The 20,282-nt window shown below is 42.5% G+C and overlaps 1 protein-coding gene across 1 annotated transcript in view; it reads right to left on the bottom strand.

Annotated features, from left to right (window-relative positions):
• The window catches only part of ADGRL3 (adhesion G protein-coupled receptor L3), a 713,779-nt gene that overhangs the window by 436,433 nt on the left and 257,064 nt on the right, over positions 1-20,282 (bottom strand). Inside the window, exon 6 of the mRNA XM_084829694.1 lies at positions 17,171-17,251. Within this exon, the coding sequence (XP_084685820.1) occupies positions 17,171-17,251 (81 nt within the window). The remainder of the gene's footprint in view (positions 1-17,170; positions 17,252-20,282) is intronic.

The raw sequence follows: 20,282 nt of genomic DNA, 5'->3' as shown, positions 1-20,282 counted from the left end.
TGGGGGCCACCACAGAGAAGGCCCTCTCCCTAGTCCCCACCAGTTTAGCTGTCCTGGCTGATGGGACAGAGAGAAGGCCATCCAAGGCTGATCTTGTTAAGCGGCCTGTCTGGTGTTGCTAGAGGTGCCCCTTGAGATAGGCTGGGCCGGAACCATATAGGGTTTTAAAGGTCCAAACCAACACCTTGAATTTGGCCCGGAAAACAACTGGTAACCAGTGCAACTCCTTCAGCACCAGAGTGATGTGATAACGCTGGCGGCTGCCTTTAATCAGGTGTGCCGCCACGTTCTGTACCAGCTGCAGCTTCCAAACCGTCTTCAAGGGTAACCCCATGTAGAGCGCATTACACTAGTCTAAACGAGAGGAGACCAGGGCATGTACTACCGATAGGAGCAGATGGTCGGGAAGGTAGGGGCGCAGCTGCTGTATCAGATGGAGGTGGTACAGCGCTGTCCAGCTCACAGCTGACACCTGAGCCTCCATGGACAGCTGGGAGTCCAAAATGACACCCAGGCTGTGGACCTTTCAAGGGTAGCCGTACCCCATTCCACACCAGGCCAACATCCTCCCCTTGTCTCCCACGGGCCACCAAAAGTACCTCGGTCTTGTCAGGGTTCAGCTTTAGCTTATTCCTCCCCATCCAGCCACTCACCATCTCCAGACATTTAGACAGGGATTCTACGGCCAACCTTGGTGAAGATCTGAACGAGAGGTAGAGCTGCATGTCATCCACATATTGATGAACCACACCCCAAACCTCCTGATGATAGCCCCCAGCGGCTTCACATAGACATTAAATAGCATCAGGGAGAGGATGGAACCCTGTGGTACCCCACAAGTGAGCAGCCATGAGTCCGAAACCTCCTTTCTCAGTGCTACCCTCTGGTACCTGCCAGAGAGGAAGGTCCAGAACTACCGCAATACGGTGTCTCCAATGCCCAACCCCTCCAGGCAGTCCAGGAGGATACCATGGTCAATGGTATCAAAAGCCGCTGAGAGGTCGAGGAGAACAAGGAAGGAGCATTCACCCCTATCCAGAGCCATCCTCATATCATCCCACCAAGGCGACCAAGGCCGTTTCTGTCCCATGCCCAGGCCTGAAGCCCGACTGAAATGGGTCTAGATAGTTGGCTTCTTCCAAATGTGCCTTCAACTGCATCGCCACCACCCACTCAATCACCTTGCCCCAAAATGGCAGATTCGAGACTGGGTGAAAGTTGTTCAGAACTTGGGGATCCAAGGAGGGCTTCTTTAAGAGTGGTCTTATCACTGCCTCCTTGAGAGCTGATGGCATTACTCCGTCCTCAAGGGAGGTGTTCACCACCACCCTGATCCCCTCACTCAGTCTCTCTCTGCAGCTCATAATGGGCAAAGATCAAGTAAGCAGGTGGTCGGCCTTACAGATGAAAGCACCTTGTCCACTTCATCAGAAGGAAGAAGCTGGAACCGATCCCACAAAACCGGTTTGCCACAGACCGCCTTTTGCTCACTAACTGTATCCACAGCGCACAGAATAACACTCCTAATCTGATCAATTTTATCTGCAAAGTGCCTTGCCAAGGCCTCACGGGAGGCCTTAGAATGCTCCAGCAGTTCTATACCATGTTAGGTGGTACAGAAATGTAATGAATGAATGAAATGAAATGAAAAGGCTCAACAAAAAAACTTTTTTCATTCTGGGACTACAGAGCATCTTGCAAGCTACCCAAGGTGTCCTGAAATATTAGCTTAGTGTATTAGTATAAAAACACTGCCTACTTTGCCAAGGTTCACTAAAGCAACCAATCTGAACAACAATTCAAGTGCCAAATTTCTCTCGTCCTGTTTAAAGCTATCTAAGCCAGTTACTATCATCACATTTTGTGGCAGCAAACTGAATGTTAACTTTGCATTGTGTGAAGTATTCTTGTGTGTTTGTCCTGAATTTGCTGCCAATCAGTTTTACTGGGTGATCCACATCGTAGTGATATGAGGGAGAGGATGGGGGGTGGCAGGAGGAGGATTAAATTCCGCTCCGCCCACTGTAATTCCAATCCTGGGGTTAAGATGTTTTTGTATCTCTGCAAACCTTGGAATTACTCTGTGTCTGCTGATGCATCTCTCTTGTGAATGGATGATGTGGTTTTGGCTACATTTGCATTAGTACGGGAAGACTCAAAATGCTAATAAAATGAATTATGGTGACTGAAGCAGATACAAGATAGCAGCAGAGTTCCAGTTCTGTAGAAACTCAAGGTGGCAAAATGATATGTGGGATAATAAGCTTCAGAGAATGTTGCTTCGTGTGTGTGTGTGTGTGTGTGAAAGACTAACAACAGAATTAAAAATATATATATTTTAAGCTAAATGTTTCAGCTTCCCCGTCATCAGTACCTGTGCTGTTAAATGGGTATCAGGAATGGCAGTTGAATGCCTGGAGATGAAGATCCTTGGGAGAAAAAAACAGAGGTATGAGTGGTAGATTACCTACAAATTGTCCTCCAGATTAGCTCTTGGGACTAAGGGTTCTTAGTCTATAGGTCCAGAAATTTTCCCTTTTGTCAAGCATATCAGGGTCTTGTATTTGTTCTGTTGGAACCAACTATAAATTGGAGAGACTATGTTCAGGAGAGTTGAAATGTCTTGCACCAGGCTGCTCCAGTTTTGTTTTGTTTTTTATAAGAATTGCATATTTGTAGTTATGGCATCTTGTTCTTAGGTCCATTATAGTTTCCCCTACCTATTGCATGCAACATCCATTTTTTACTTTTAATTACATAAACCACATAAGTAGAAGTGCATGTTAATGATAGTCTAATGCAATAACTTTTGTTAGTGAGGTCCTGGATAAGAGGCTGCTGGACAAAAAACACCTCCTCTCCATTCATAGTATCATCCTCTGAAAATGAGGAAGGTCTTGATTTTGCAGTTCTCCCTCCAGGCTGCAGGCCTTGGGCCTTGGAAAAAGGGGCCAAATGACAGAATGGGGATAAATTGAGTGCAGATATTAGGAATACAAGGGAAACCATGGTGGCCAAAAAACCTAGGATATTTAATGAGTTTGCTGCTTACCTTTCTGCCTAGAAAAGGCTGTGGGAGATCCTGGGCTGGGTCTCCCACAGAGGAGCAACCTGAGCAGGTGCAGCCAGAACTAGCTAGACTAGAGCTGAACTCTTCAGAGACAATGGGGCACGGTGACGGTGAGTCATCAATCCAGACATGAACACGTACCCATAGAGCACAAAAACTACTGGGCCATGAAATCTGGCGGATTGGTCACTTCTATTGGGGCTGCCAGGTGCCCAAATTTCATGTATTTATCATGGTCATTTCTGTTTTCCAATGCAAGTCACTGGGAAAACGTAAAATCCAAATAATTCAGATATCCGAATCTCGATTCAGATCCAAATCTGGAGCTAATCGGATCCATCCACAGCTCTACTTTGGAAAGCAGTTTCTGTAGGGGAAATTCTATCACTTGTTAGATCCACTACAAGAGTCTTCTTTGAATCTGTGAATTTCACTGTGTTGAAGTTTTCGAAATCTTCTGTTTTTATGTTTCTTAGGATTTACTATCTTCAATGTGTGTATAAAAATGTGTTTAAAGATGGAGTTCCTAACGTTGCTATTATTAGAGAGCACAGGAAGATTGTAACGTAAGATATCCCTTTTGCATTTTTTACTTTTATCTCTGAATGATCTCAGAAAAGTAATTTGTTTGGTTTTAAACATACTTTTTTAAAAAAGAGCTAAAGTTTGGCATATTTAGGTGCATTTCCTGGTTTCAAAGTTTTTGTTGTAATTTTGTTTTACGATTCCCACTTTATGTGCATAGTGGTTCAGTCAATGATGACAAAAGGCATACATGATATTGTATTTGATTACAGGGATGCTTGAATATGGTGCTGAGCTTTGAATATGGTGCTAAGCTTCAGTTGCCACTCTGTAAGAAGAAAGTGGAAGAAGCGTACAACAGGGCAATAAAAATGACTTCGCATACAAGAAATCTAAGAAAAAAGCAGGCTGAGACTGATTAATTAGGGCTTCATATATTATTAAAAGGGTTTCTAGAGGTTAACTTTTTAGATTAGGTTCAAGTTTCCATTAATAAATGTTGGCTGAGATCAGAAAAAACATAATACAATTCTTGAATAACCTTCCTAGAAGTAAAAGGAAATACTCTTTATTATTAAAATCTAATCTGATGAAACTGTGAAGGGCATTATATGAGATGTTTTAAACTGTGATTCAATCATGGCCTGTTGAGATCACAAAGAATTTTATTTGCCCCCCCCCCCCAAAATAAAAGTAATGCAAATTGGGTATCGGGCAGGTGCCACTTCTGAAAAGAAGATTAAGAATATTTCTTCTCGGTGGGACCAGGTGGACAAGCTGTGCTTTCACATGGAGGCATCTTACTGAGTGTTACTTTGCAATCTGGGAAAGGATTTTCTCACAGGTAATATTGGCTGGTAATGCTGTCTTTCACTTTCCAGTATCGTTCACCTCTTGCCAGGTTTCCACAATCCTGCTTGCCATAGTGGGTTCTCCCACACTGGAGGTATTCAAGATGAGGCTGGACAGCCATCTGTCAGGGATGCTCTGACTTGGATTCCTGCATTGAGCAGGGGGTGGGACTCGATGGTTTTATAGGCCCTCCCAACCCTACTATTCTATGATTCTATTGCACCACCCTTTGGCAAGGGAGACAAACATCCTGCTTTCATGTCAGTAGCAGCTGGTACCCATTGGGGCTGATGGGGCAGAGGACAGGGCATCCAAGGGCAGGTAGAGCCAAGAGATCACAGTAGGCAGAGCCAACTAGAGCATGAGTTCAAAGCAGAGGGTTGGGGGAGGGCTGTCTCTGACCTATGGAACTACACCAAGGCATTCTTTTGAGCCTACACTGCTCCGCTCCACCAGCAAGCCATTGCACAGAAAGGAGAAAGGGAGGCAAGCAGGTCAAGCTTAACACTTTTGTGCACTGCCCAGAGAGCTTCGGCTATGGGGTGGTATAGAAATATGATAAATGAAATTAAATGAAACATCAGGATTCATAAGTGAATCCTGATGTTTCATTGGTGGGTGGGGTTGTGGGGTTGTCAGTGACTCATAGAACAACACCAAAGCACTTCATTGAACCCACTGCCAAGTGGTCAGTCAGAGCTGGTGCTTGCAGAGTAGGAGGATGCCAGTTCTAGCCCTGTTGTTGGAGAATGATTGGGGGTGGGGTCGTGTAGCTAGAGAAGGGACCCATAGCTCAGGGGCAGTGCACATAGGTTTGTATGCAGAAGGTCACAGGTTCAATCCCTGGCATCTTCAGGAAGTGCCTGGAAAGACTCCTGCCTGTAACCCTGGAGTACCCTGCCAGTTAGTATGGACAATATTGAACTAGACAGATAATTGCTATAAGGCAGCTTCCTATAACCTTTCTTTTTTTCAGTAAACCAGGAAATGACAGTGGCATCTGCTGATGCTTTTGAACACTCTGTTTGTATAGATAATTGCAGCTTAGTTTAGATGCCCCAAGCATAAGCCAACAGGACTGATATTTTGAGTATTTTGCAATAATGTCTTTAATGAGCTGAAGCTCCTTGGGGAGAAGTTCATGAAATGGCATACTTCCAAAGTCTTATTCAATGCTTCTTCTTTTTTTGCTTATGTGACAGAAGCTCAGAATGAAAAGTTTCAAGAGGCCCAAGTGAATTGAACTTCTATTTAATTATCAGTTAATTCTTTTATTAATCCACTGAAGAACAAAAGATAAATCCACCGAACAAGACACTGGTGAACAAAGGGCACTCATCTGAGGTTTATATCACATCTGAACTTCTTTTTGGAGCAGAAATAGCTGTACCTACAGGCTGGGGTGCGGTAGAGGGCAGAGAGGCACATGGTTCTTCATCATATTTGCAGGAGATGAGGTGGAGAAGGGCCTTCTCAACTGTGGTGTCCACCATGTGGAATGATCTCCCCACTGAGATCAGGTGGGCTGCTAGTGTGGAGTGCTTCTGCTGACAACTGAAGTCACATTTGCTTGCCCGGGTGTTTCTCTGACTACTAGCATTGTCAGCTAATCTGCATTATTTTAATGAGATTTTATTGTTTTAATGATTGATGTTACTGTATTTTATCATGATTTTATCTTGTAAACCATTTTTGGATTTTAAAAAAAATGAAAAGTGGTATAGAATTTTTTTGATATAAATAAATGTTAGTATTACAGCTGGTTTTATACCTCAACCCCCCCCCCCAACCCACCACCACCAAAAATGCCATCATATAACAGGGAAAATATTTTTAGTTCATTTCTCTTCCCCTTATAAAAAATAAATAAATGGTGGGGGGGGGGGAGACTGTATGGAGAAGGGAGGGGGGTGAAGAGTAGAGGCATGGCCAAATTGGAATCTTCAGCCTTGATTTCATCTGTGTATGAGATTGCAGCAAAAAACAGGTGAATTATAGTTGCTTTCTGGAGAGAACCGAACTCTTTTTCCAGGAAGAAATCACTATTGAGTGGGTGAAGTATAACCCTGGATTCTTATCTTAATGACACGGATGATGGGGTAGATTGGGGGAACCACATATGAAGAGAGCTCTGGAAATTCCCACAGGAGGGAAGCCTCATGATCCAGTAGTCCTCTGACTCCAAGGATGACTCCTCCAAAGAACACTTCATGATGCAGGAGGAAATGCAATCTCTGGCCATGACAGTCAAAGGCAGCAGGAAGCTTCCCAGTTTCACTAGACTGGGCCCCTTTTAATTGCAACAACTTATCTCAAAGGAAGCAGAGCTAGAGACACCCCTCTTCACTCTTTCCAGGACTACTAAAGCCCACTGTTGGCTCCAGACAATGGCTGGAGCAACATCCCTAGCTTGCTACTTTGAGTGCCTTGTATCCAGGCTCTGATACTTGCACCACAGGAAGCTGGCTGCAGTCCTGATCTCCTAAAACTACCCTCCCCTCTTGCCAAGTGTCAGCAATACCTCTGCAGAGTCCCTACCTGGAACAGGATGGTGGGCCCTACAGTGGGATATGATAGGGAAGTCGACCCAAGCTTGATCTGGTCAAGTAGTTGAGATGTTTCAGTAGCTGGCTGGGGCACTGTGACTTTGCCTGCTACCTCAGCCTTCTCCTTGGTCTCTTCTGCCTGTGTCCTACATTCTTCCCATCTCCTTCACCAATGCACCTTTTATCATATGAATGGATTCCGGATAGTGTCTACATGATATCTTTCAACACTTACCTAATGACAACTGCAGTCATTGTATCTCAGACCCCGATCCCTTCCCTTCAGTTAGGTGTATACACACTGACAACGTGGATTCCAATAGGAAAAGAACCACTCCAGTCTCCAGCTCCATTTTAGTGGGAATTCTTTCAAATAGGGCATAACCCAACTGTTATATAACACATTCAAGGCAAGTTCTTGATCACTTCCACTTGAACAATCTTCTTCTAAATCAGGGTGGGCAACATATAGACCATTCTTGACTTTTTAAAGTCCCCTCACTGCTCTATCTCTGCCACCAAAATTTACTAGTGTGGCGGCAGCAAAACAGGGCTATTTTAAAGCAAAATTCAGCAAATCTGCTTGGAAGAATGTATATTAAAAATGCATACGTTTTTATAAATGTGCATGAAAATACATACACTTTTTCATGTGGACCTCTTAGGAAAAACATTGCAAGCTGATGTGGAAATAATGAACTTAATGTTGGAAAAATTAGAAACCGTGTGGGATCAAACTTGACAGATCTGTCATCCCTAATCCTGCCTCCTGCATCAAGAGGGATCTGAAAGTTTTCCTCATGAATTCATGCTGTTTTTCCCAACTTAACGTTTGGGCTGTGGGTCAGAGGATCCTTGTTGCCAGGTGTTATGTGTGTAACCACAAAGTTACCCAGAGGAGCCCAACAGCCATGGTAAGCTGAATATTAGCAAACTTCAGGAAGTTTTACTTCCTCTCAAAGCAAGATTCAAAGGAACAATACATGAGTTATTTTTATCTCTAATTAGCTTAGCCGAGTCTTTCCTTTTTCTAGTGTGGCAATCTCTAGCCCATATCCAAAAGCAAATCATTCCATCCCTCTAGCAGCTATACTGGTTTTGCTGGCATTGGCATGTTAAAAGCAGGCTCCCATGCCAGATCAGTTGTGCACACGGTGATAAAGAATATATAGGTGGTTGCCACCCTCAAAAATTACCATGAAGGTCATTTGCAAGGTCGCTGCATGGCATGGAAAACACTACTTTCAGGAAAACTGTCATAGCTCTGTAAGTAATGAACTGATTTGGACATGCTATACACCAAACTAAAGGTAAGGAATTGTACTACCAAATATATAATGGTAGTGGAAGTCTATATTTGTTGGGTGGGGTGCTATAACAGTTTGAGTTTAAAAACCCCACTGGAAATGATGGCAGAAACATGACCTTGGAATGGCATACCATTTTAACTAGCCCACACAGCTATTTCAAGCCTATTACATATTTGTTAGCCAATTCTTTCCCTGTAATTTGATGCATGGAATGTCCAAGCTGGATTGTTATTTACAAAGTTATAATCACACATAGAAAACACGGTCATCTCCCTTAACAGTAGGTGAGCCAAAATGTCAGCATTTTAAAAATAGGCATTCATGCCAGATGAAGCTATAGGCTAACAAAGAAGATGTGGATGCCTCCCTCAAAATGACCTTGAGGGTCATTTTCAAGGTCACACATCATTGCATGGCATGGGTAAGGCTACTTTCAAGAACACTGTTGCAGCTCTGAAAGTAATTATTTGATTTGGGCATACTATATACCAAAATGGAGGCAAGGAGCTCATGTGTGAAGTGCCTGAGTGACAAAAACACCAGATATTAGAGCAAAAATATGTCTTCAGACTGCTATATCTTTTCAACCCATTAAATATACATCACACCCCCTGGCAATTGGGCACCACTGGAAAATGCTGGCTTGGATGACCTATGGTTTGTATACATCTAATGGTATGCATAGTACAATGGAGGGCACAGCATATTACCGTGCCATAAATGCATATATTATGAAGCACTGTGGCACATACATTAGCTCATTTTGGAGTTGTGGCTGGTGACCAATCATGATAACTCTATGTGGAAATATGAAAGCTGACACAAAATGTAGTGGGTGCTTTCTGATGTAGAGGTTAAGCCAATAGAAATTATATTTGTAGTGTGGTGGAATGCTTGGTGAAAAAAAATGCAAAGATATCACAGAAAACCTCAGTGCTCCACACAGTGTCAGCCCAAACCTTGAGAACTTACATGAGAAGGCATTCACCACTCTGCAACCTGGCTCACAATCTGTGATCATACAAACTATGCTAGGTGGGGCATCATCTCCCTAGCTGATATGAAATGATGTGAGAGCCAGAGGTCCACTTTGAGTTCACTGCTGGAAATGTTGTGGTGAAACCAAGTAATAAAATAAAAACAAACCAACTTCATGCAGATCACAGAATGGATTAAAAATTAACCCAGCAGGATATACAGTGCAATTATTAGCATTATATGGAATGTCCAGGCCAGGAACCAGTTCTGTATGATATAGTCTGAGCAATCCCACATCTTCCAGGATATAAAACACCTATTCAGCCTAGACAATGATGTAACGAAATTGCATTCATATGCACCAAGGATCTCCTTACACAATGAACATGTGATGCAGATAGCACAATAAATAAATCACTGAGCAGCTGAGGATTTTTGGTGTTCTTGAAATAGCACCTACAGAAGTCAGAGAACCTGATTATAGCAACATACTTGTAGTCTCTCTGAAAATAAAAGATACAGCAAGAGATGATTTGACCAATGATTTGCTGCTGACTAATGAGTGAAGAATACAAATTGCAGTCTGTAATATGAAATAATAACTAATCAGAGCAACTCTCCCATTACATAATCCACTGGAAAAAAATACTTAAACCCTTTTGTTTAATTGTACAAATCAAATGTTACCACACAGCAGAATGTAAAGAAAATGATCAAGACTCATACAGAGGCTACTTAACCCAGCAAGTGCTGTCCCAATGAAACAGGTGGCTGATGTAGAACAATATGAAAGAACAATTAATCAGAGCAACTCTACCATTAAATAATCCACTGAAAAAACATAACGTAAAAGCTTTTGTTTCATTGTACAAATCAAATGTTTGGTAGCATAGTTCCTAACCTTCATTTTGGTATATATGCCTAAATTGGTTTGTGTCCTGACAGTATTCCCAAATGTACCCTAACCCATGCCATGCAGTGATATATGACTTTGAAAATGACCTTCACGATCACTGAGGGTAGCATACACTTGCATCACTCTATGTACAATGGATCTGGCATGATACATAATTGTACTGATTCCACTGGATTTCGTTTCTGGCAAGTTACTTACTTTGAACTCGTTTATCGATCTCAATTGACTTTATTATACATTTCATATTAGTTCATAAAATGGCAGCATATGCTTTTTATAAGATAACCAGAGTATTTTATGTAGTCCATCTAGTGACATTTTACAAATGTAAATAAATATATGCTGTTCTCTCATAGTGGAAAGAATTAATAGCACTTAACAAACTTGTATCATTTGCTTGTATCAACTTGTATCAAACTTGTATCAACTTGTATCGCTTGTATAATTAATAGCACTTAACAAACGTGTATCATTTGCCTATAATGATAAACACCCTCTCAGAATGATAAAAAAAACTCTTTCTCATTAAAGCCCTAATCCTTGAATGTGTGTTAAGTTTTCCTCTGGGGGGTGGCGGATTTTGATATGTTGTTAGCTATGCTCATATCCAGCATAATGCAGTTATGATAGCAAGTATCCGGCTGCACATTGTCCATGCCACACAAAGCATCAGCAGAAAGTGTCAGAATGGACCCCTCTACTGATTAAGAACAAGCTTAATAACTGAACAGTTTGTGTTAGGCTTCCTCCATCTGCTCAGTCAAATGATTACTGGCTCTACATTTATTTATTTAATTTCTATATCCCCTAATAGCCAAAGCTCTCTAGGCGGTTCACAAAAATTAAAACTATTAAAATTATTTTAGATGAAAAAATGTGTCCAAACTAATTCGTGGAACGTCTGGTTTCAAGTGCAGAAGCATCACCCAGCTGCCGCACCAGACCAGACTGGGAAGGAGATTTTAATGTTGGTGTTATTCCAGTAACCAGCAACTGCCTGTGCTACATAGGCCAATGACAAGTTCTACCTGTGATGTCTTAGCTCAAAATAGTGTAAAAAGAAGCATGAAATCACAACAGAGCTCTGAGGTATCACTCTAATTTCTTTCATGTAGTATTGCTACAAAGCTTGCAAAAGAAATAATTATTGCATGGGTTTGAGTAAGATCCTCAAGGATATGTTGGAGAGGTTCTCTGTTGGAAGTTTTGAGTAACAGGTGTTGATTTGCCATTTTAAAGCTATTTGCATTTCCCAACAAAAAATCCTCCATAACAAGAAAGACCCATTGCTAACTATGAGAATGAAGATTCATTCATATGAGCCTTGAGAGGTAAAATTATTCTTGCTTAAAAGGACACCTTTGTTTTTCATCATTGCTTCTGAGTCCAAATGGATGCACTGAAGCCCCCCCCCCCCCCCCGCAACTCTTTCTGAGAACTGTGTGGTTATTATTAACCAGTGATGGAACTTCACTGTCAATTGTGAGCATATCTAGTTCCCTCACATACATATCAAATTACATTGAGCTAGATTTCTACTTGAAGACAAGCAGCGCAATTCTGTGCATGCTTACCTGGGAAGAAGCCCCACTGAAGACAGTGGGAAGAGAATGGCACTGTAAAATTGGAATCTTACTTTGGAGCTTACCCAGGTCACAGTGCATGGGACTGTAGCCAACATGCCTAGACTTGGTGTAGAGGCGTACATAATCGGGTGCCCCCTCACACAATACTTGGGAGTCCTTGATCACAAAAAAGAGCCTATCTGTGTATTGCTGTCTACATGTTGAGCTCTGTTCACACCTTCCACTTGAATATGTAGAAGGCCAGCAGGTGCAGTCCTGTTCCCCATGTTTCATGAATGAAATTTAAAAGTAGGGGTAGGGCTAATTATTACAGGGGCAGGGGTTTGTAGTTCCTGGACATACACTGCCTGAAAGGGAAAGTAAAGGGCCACGGGTTGGACCAGACAACACTTGACCCTCAGCGCAGGCCACAGCATGAAGGGGAGCTGGAGTATCTCCACCTTTCCTGCCTACCTGGTGGTCTACAACACTTCTGCTGACCTTGCACATCTACGCAGAGATGGAATGGCAAAATATAGTTACTAGATTTTTTAACATTAGAAGGCAAGTTCTTCTGCACATGCTTAGGGGACCTCTGCTCATTAGTTGTTATTTTCTACAACCAGGCAGTTGCTCTGGAATGGATGGACTGTGCAATTCTGAGGTGTAGGCCATATGCAGATGTTCTGTCCCCAAGTGGATGTGCAGGAATGGCAGAGGTGGAACACACTAGGTGGGTGGGGAGGACAGGCATGCTTCAACTCCCTTCCACACTGAAGGCTGTATCAGGGAACAAAAATCCTGGCCAAATCTTTAAAGTAACATACAGTTTTGACCCGCAGAGAATTTGGAAGGGGTGGAGATGGAACGCACAGGTGGAGGGTGCAGAAGGACCGGGGGCCTCACATCACCTTTCTGAAAGCAGAAAGGCAGCACAGGAGCCCCTACCCTTGTTCTTGCTTTCTCTGTGGTGGGAAAAGCAGATACAAGGAATGTCTCACACATGTTTCACTGAATGTGTGTTCAAACTCTATGTACAATCATTAAGACAGCTGCGAGAATTCAGCCCTATTCAGACATTTTCATTGTGTGTAAGCTTTATCCATGAGGAAGGGAAGCATGGATGAGCTTGTAAGCTCCACCCCCTCCCTCGCGGTTCTCACCGCTTTCTACATGTGGAGGGGGACTGTCTGCAGAGGACAGCTTCCTCGAGCCATGGATGTTCTCCCCAAGGTCTTAGAATCCTGATCCTTGGAATGAAATAATGATTACCAGTAGTTAAGTATTTATAATCCCATTTATCACATAGGTAAACTTGCAAGAAAGCAGATTCAAATACACTGAGGAGAAGGTAGGATTGCCAACACTATCGTTATACATTTCCTTTTCAAAAACCAGGAAAATTCAGTGATCAAAAAACCTGCCATTTGAAGACCGGAGTTAGGGCTGCCTCATGGTGGCTCAAGCTATACAAAGCCCAGAAATTGGGAGCTAAGGCTGATGCCTTAACTGACATGCCCTATGATCAGTGAGGATGTTGTGCGATGTCACAACCCGAGCTTGCTTACAACTTACCCTCCTTGCCCCCAGTTTTCCTTGGACAGCTAAGATGCCCCATGTTGTCCTGGTCCTGTATCGCCCTATGCTTACTGCTAGGAGAGGGCTCCCTCTCACTGCTTAACCCATCCTGCCAGCTACTGATAGAAGCAACAAACTGGCATGGGTCAACTCACAGGAGGATTCCTCTAGCAATACAGTAAGGCTGAGATGCTTCATAAGTAGGGGTGTACGAACCCCAATCACCTGTCCAGTCCGGGGCATCCGCTGGGGGGGAGGTGATCCGTCCCTCCCCCCGGAATCCTTCCTGGCCGACTCCGCTCTGCGGCAAGTCCACAGAGCCGCTGGCCAGGCCCGTCTGTGGACAGACTTCCGGCCGCTGCCACACAAATGGCACCCAGCATAGTGGACGCCATTTGCATCCCTGCCCTTGGCCATGATAGGCTACGTAAATATTTATGTAGCCTATCACGGCCAGACAACATTTGCATCTGCAGCCCAGCAGTGGATGGCTGCGGATGGCAGCGGATGGACCCAGACGGACGGTGCCAGATAGGTCCGTCCCTACCGGACTTCACGGGGTGGCGGGGGGGAGCAGTCTGTTCTGCCACGGACACCAGGGGGCTGGATTCTAAAGAATCCGGCCTCACTGGGGTCCATGGTGGATTTCTCCACCATCCCTATTCATAAGGAAAGACAGGACAAGGACAACATGGGGCATCTTTACTGATCTGAGGCACTCCATCCTCCACATCTGAATTTGGGCTGGTAAGACCAAGAAAAAGTGTGGGTGTATGGAGGGTAAGTAGTAAGCAAACATAATGTTTGACATAGCACAACATCATGACCGATCACAGGGCACGTCTACTAAGGCATCAGCCTTAGTTTGCAGTTTCCTGGCTTTGTAGAGCTTGAGTCAACCTGAGATAGTTTCAGCTCTGTTCTTAAACTGGCAGAGTTTTTGATCACTGAATCAGTTATGCCCAGTTTCTCATTGTCCTGACTATGGCCAGGTTTGCACAATTGAGGGGGTAAAAGAAGCCATCGTGGCTATTCCCCTTGCCCCTGTGTGTGCTGTGTGCATGCTAGTTGTTTGCTTGTTTGTTTAATTCCCTGTGCTGCAGCGCAGATTGGCATGCTGTCTGAACCGAGCACATGGTGCGGCAGAGGGTGGCTTTGTACTTTTGTTGTAGGGTGGGTATAAAGCCCCCCCACCGCCGCCGCCGCCGCTGCGCTGTGCACTGGGTTCTGCTGGCACACCAATCTGCACTGCAGCACAGGGAATTATGCAAACAACCGGCACACTCTTGGCACGCACATGGATGGTGCAGGGAGAGAAGCCACGAGGGCTTTCCCCCCCCCCCCCACAATCGTGCAAACCTGGCCAGTAACTTTATTTCAGCCCATTTCTGCATCAGTTTGCAAATCTAACCCAAAACATCTGCATGAAAATTTGAATGCATGTTTGTGAACATTTCTCTGAATTTTTTTTTTGGTATGCAATTTTCCCAGCGTGCACACTTTTTGCAAGCAATTCTTCTCTGATATAATCGGAGTTTGTGTGCAGTTTTCCTTGCATATTCTTTTAGTTGTGAATTGCATCACAAAATTTTGAAAAGTGTGGATTTCAGGGCACAAGTGTGTTCCAGTTCAAAAATAGATTTGGGAGGTATAAATTGGGTAAATTCATATAAAAATTCAGACCACACAGATTTCGTTTTCATCCCTGTTCATAAGGCAAGGATATTTAATTTTGCAGGGGAAGTCGAGAAGGAATTACTTTCACAGTGGCTTTGCAGCAGAAGAAAAACTAACTCATGTCTCTTCAGTCCCAATAACAACCAGTGGAATATTCAGTTTTCTGGCTGCCAGAGAAAGCAGTCTCAACTACCTTTGGAATTAATATGCTTATGAATAATCATTAACAATCTTATACAATATCTGTAGCAGAATAATGTTTGCTTTACTAGAACTAGGTTAAAACTAGTGGTTAATAGTGCAATTGATGTTAAGATATTTTTTAACAAATAGTACAGAAATAGAACCAAAATTGATTGTGAATCCAGTATTTGGCTTTATTAAGTGATTTACAGGGTCACTATAATGTTTCCATAGAGTGGTGGTTTGAGCTATTTACCTTGATGACTTTAATGTGCTAATAAACTAGTAGAGTTTACATACTGTTCAGTCCTAGCAACACTGCACACACAGAAAGAGAGGGAAAATGCATTACAGACATAATTAATGTAGTGGTAAATGTAATCTGTGGTGAAATTTAAGAAATATCCCCCCTCCCTGCCCCAAGCAAGACGTACACATAAGTCTGCCAATAGGGTGTTCAGAAATTATAGGAGGAATTGGAGGAACATACTTTTTATGAGAGAGTGAATGGGAAGTAGAGATATGAATGATAAACTGGCAGAAATGTTGTAGTGAACTGAAATTGACCAACTGAGGTATAAATACATCACAGGGATCCCAGCCAATCAGAAGGGAAGCCAACCTGATAGGGAATTTTACCAAAAGAATACCGAATGGGATTGAGGTGAAAGTATTATATAAAATTCTCTTCTTTGTATGCATACCTACGTATGATTTGTAATCCACCCAAAGAACATTAGTTATTGGGCAGATTAGAAATGTAATAAATAAATAAATATGATCTACTGCAACTACAATTGGTTTGTCATCCTTCATCAGGACAGGAAGACTTCAATATTATTTTATAAGTAGACAACTGTTTGATTGATATCTCATACTCTATATTGTCCCAGGTCCACTTTTAATCCTCCAGAATCTATATGTCCTCATTTACATGTGTTCGAGAATTTGTTATGGAAGGATTTAGAACAATTTGAAAAAGCAAACAATCTAAAATGTAATTTGAGTAGAGCTGGAACTTCAGATACTACACAATTTGCTGCAAGATCCAGATATAATTATTAAATGTGCTGCTGATAAGTGAGAGAATTTTAAATAGACAAGATTGTGAAAACAAAGTAACTGTCAGATGAAACATTGTATGCATCTTATGCAGTGGATTTAACTAGATTCATTCTGAATTATATAAATGTTTCATTAGAAGGACTGGCTATGGTTATACAACACAAAACACATATGCTTTTCTGCATAGAGATGATCCTTACATTCCAGTGTTTCATATCTTACCCACAATTTACAAAGGGGTACTCCAACCCTGTGGTAGATCTATTGTTTTAGGCAGTACATCTGTTCTTGAACAACTCTGTCAGTATGTAGAATCTCATTTAAGATATTTTGTTCCAACCAATGCTGAACCAAAAATGTTAGGCCAATTTTATTTGTTCATTCTTTGATGGAGGGAGAGAAATTGCGACCAATGTTTGCACGTTTCCCCCTTTGAATGGAACTGGAAGTGAGCAACTTTCATGTTGCCATTGTTACCAATTCTTTGTTCATTCTAAAGTGTTCTAAGGTGAGTGGGGCACTTCACATTCCTTCTTACTCCAAACAAACAAAGACTGTGCCTATACCATCCATAATCAGTTTAAATTTTTAGAGGCTTTATTTGCAAGCGTAAGCAAGATATCGCTCTGGTTGGTTGGCTCCTAGTAATACTGAGACCCAGAGAACATAACAAAGTCATTAGAAAAACACAGTCATGAAACAGACTCATGACCATATTCAGTACGATACCTTGGGAGGAATCATTAAAAAATGAACTATACCTGGCTCAGGAAGTATTGACAGTTTCAAACAACCACAGAATACTCTCTTTGGGACAAAATACTCTTCATGGGATTGATAATATAGTCAAACTTTGTTTAGGCAATTATAGTTTTCAGCATAGGATGAGTATGTTGCCAACTCACCCTTAAATGATTGTCTTTCGAGATCAGAGTCCAGATGAATTGGAGGAACAAGGTAGGAAACTTGACCATGATGTGCCTGTCCTGTGGACAAACAAAATAGATGAATTTCTAGTATTCATATTCAGAATGGTGAGGATTTTAGTTCAATACCCTTAAAACATTGTATCCAGAGGGCAGGACGAGAACCAATGCGTGGAAGTTGCAGGGAAGCTGGTTTCATCTAAACATTAGGAGAAACTTCCTAATGCTAAAAGCTGCAAGGTCTCTTCCAACTCTATGATTCTATATTTAAATTTAATAATGTAAATGTATTAAATATGGGACTAATTAACAAAGTCTAATAAAAGAATTACAACAGTAAAATGCTCTCATTTGGATCATTGACAGTTACTTAAAAGTTGTTGCAATAAGCAGTTATTTTCAAGTACACACAAGCTTCACAAGACTTAGTGCCATCTTGAAGTGTCTTATTTTGTTTAATACATAATTTCTCCAATATGTTAGCGCAAGGGTGAGAACGTCTTTGAGCCTGAGTGCTGCAGTTCTGTGGTGAGCAAGCTCTCAGTGCCTGCATTTCTGCAGTGGGTGCAGCTGGAGGCAAATGTGGGTGGAGCTAGAGACACAAGTGGGATCAAGGACATTCCCCCCCCCCACACACACATTTACACTGTCCTTTCTTCTCTCTTCCTCTGCCTCTCTCCTCTCTTTCTCTGCCCTTCTCTCTGTCTGAGCCTTTCTCAGTGCACAGAGAAGAATCCTTTGGGAACTGCTGGAGCAGCTCTCTCTTCACTGCTGCTCAACCGTTTCCCAGCAAGCTGAGCAGTGGCTACCAAAGGAGAAGGTTTCCTTTGGCTTTCCCAAGGGGTGAGGTTGCAGGAAGGGAGTGGGGCTTTGGCAGGCTGGCTATGGCTGACTGGCAGGCTGAAGGTTCCCCACTACTGTTAGAGGGAGAGCTGTATGAGAAACTCATTGGCATTAGAAGTGTGACAGTTATCACTCACCTGTTTCCCATAACAATGTTCATTGTTGTTAATCTACTTACTATACAGGCAAAGTTAATGATACATAGATCAGGGTAACAGGTAAAGTATCCCATTTGGAATAACATTGGTGCTATAATGAGGCATTTTGGTAATAATTAAGATAGTTTCCCATTGACATGTGTTCTCATTACTCCAAGCAGTTTTCCAGCAAGCATCATCTCGAGCAGGAATGGACAACTTCTGGCTCTCCAGATATTTTTGCCTAAAACTACCATGATCCCTCACCATCAGTTATGCTGGCTAGGGGTGATGGGAGGTGTAGGTAGAAATATCTGGAGGGCCACAAGTTGCCCACCCCTCATCTAAGGCAGGGACCTGCCACTGCTTTACCTCAGATTCTTTCTAACGTCTTTCAGAAATGTCCCACATGCTAACCAGTAGACTGGTACTGATAAAACAGTACACTGGAAATAGCACTTCAGAGGTATAATACATTCATAACGCACTGGAAAATAATGTCTGGAAGTAATTAACCCTTGGCAAGGTGATTGCTTTCAAAATGAGCAGCACAAGATGTTTTCTTTTGTTTTCTAGACATACAACAAGATAGCTCAGAAATTCAAATTCTGGTGTTGTTATAGACCAGGGTTGGCAACTTCAGATGGTCCAGGGGATTCACTCCTGCCACCGCCTCGGTGCCGAATACTGTGGTGGCAAAATACCCAGCAGTTCGCCACCAAAATTCAGCAGCAAACTACTCTGGAGATGTAAAAGGGCACCTTTCTGCTGGAAAACAAGCCAGTTTGGCACTTTTGAGTCTCTGTAGTGGTCTGCAGATGACTTTTGGTGTCAAACCACCATTATTTTTTTTTGCCACTGCTGCATTCAGCCCTTGGGCTGTGTGTTGCCCACCACTGTTATAGACTATGATCCTCCACACCAAAACTTGAAGGATCGTGAATAAGCCTTAGACATGCATATTTCCTTCATGCCCTGTTGTGTCGCTTTTTTCCTCACTGCCTCCTATTTGACACTAACTATCTTGGACATCAGAGCAAACCACAGTTAGGGCATAAGAGGAAACACAGAGGAAAGTTATATGCGAAGGGGCGGAAGGAGCCCACCAATCCTGGAGCTCATTTTTGAAAATCCAGACCATGGTTTGGAAGATTATCTAAACTGAGCCTGTATTTGGTGCAAACATAACCAGTTTCAAAGCTGGGACAGAAATATGGGGTTTGGGGATACAAAAATGTATTCAAGGGCAACCTTATGAATGCAATAGACTTGCAATAAACCCAAAATGAAAATACGTAACACAACATGCCAACTCTGAAAACTAAATAATTTGGCTGTCCCCTTCATTTCTGTTTTGTTTTGCTAATGCTAAAAGCTGTGGAAGTGGCATTTTAAAGTTTTGGTTTGCGTTTAATTATTAGAGTTTGCCCAGAAGGTTTGTATTCTAGTTTCATATTGTTTGTATTCATAGTGCCTCTGGTAGTGTTTGCATGATAGTGTGGCTTCCCTTGAGGGGGTGGATTGGAGCCAGTGAAGGGGTCAAGAACTCTTTAAACAGAATGCTGAAGCATATGGAAACCCTTCATGAGCAGTGCTTCAGGTGTGCCAAAGATCTCATTTAAACTGGATTGAATAGGGTCTGGAACAGAAGAAACCCTTTAGCTCACAGTCACCAACAGGGCTAAAATGTTATGAAAACTTCAACAATCCTAATCCTTTCCGTTTCAGGGAGGACAGATGGCATCTCCTCTTCCCCCTGCTCCATCCCATGAAAATGAAAATTCTTTTTCTCTATTGCTTCACAGCAGCAACATCTCTGGGTGGCAGGATGGATGTGTCATACCAGCTTTATAGTGCATTTATTTCTTTGTTAGGTAACTGTAGATCTAGGATGTATATGAAATATTTTGAACACTTAAAATGCGCTATATAGATGATGATGAATAAATACATCAAAAAAGATTTGTCTCAGTAATCCCTTTATATACTTTCTCTCAGCCCTATAAGGTAGGGCAGTATTATTATTCCAAAATTGCAGATGGTGATGGTGAGGGGTGAAGCTGAAAGAACAGCAGCTTGCCTACTGTGCTTGGGGCTGAGACGAGATTGAA

Source organism: Heloderma suspectum, chromosome 2 (genome assembly GCF_057233095.1).
Source record: "Heloderma suspectum isolate Gila_16-S chromosome 2, 16-S_ref, whole genome shotgun sequence".
Lineage (NCBI taxonomy): Eukaryota > Metazoa > Chordata > Lepidosauria > Squamata > Helodermatidae > Heloderma > Heloderma suspectum.
This window is presented reverse-complemented; position numbering and strand designations above follow the sequence as displayed.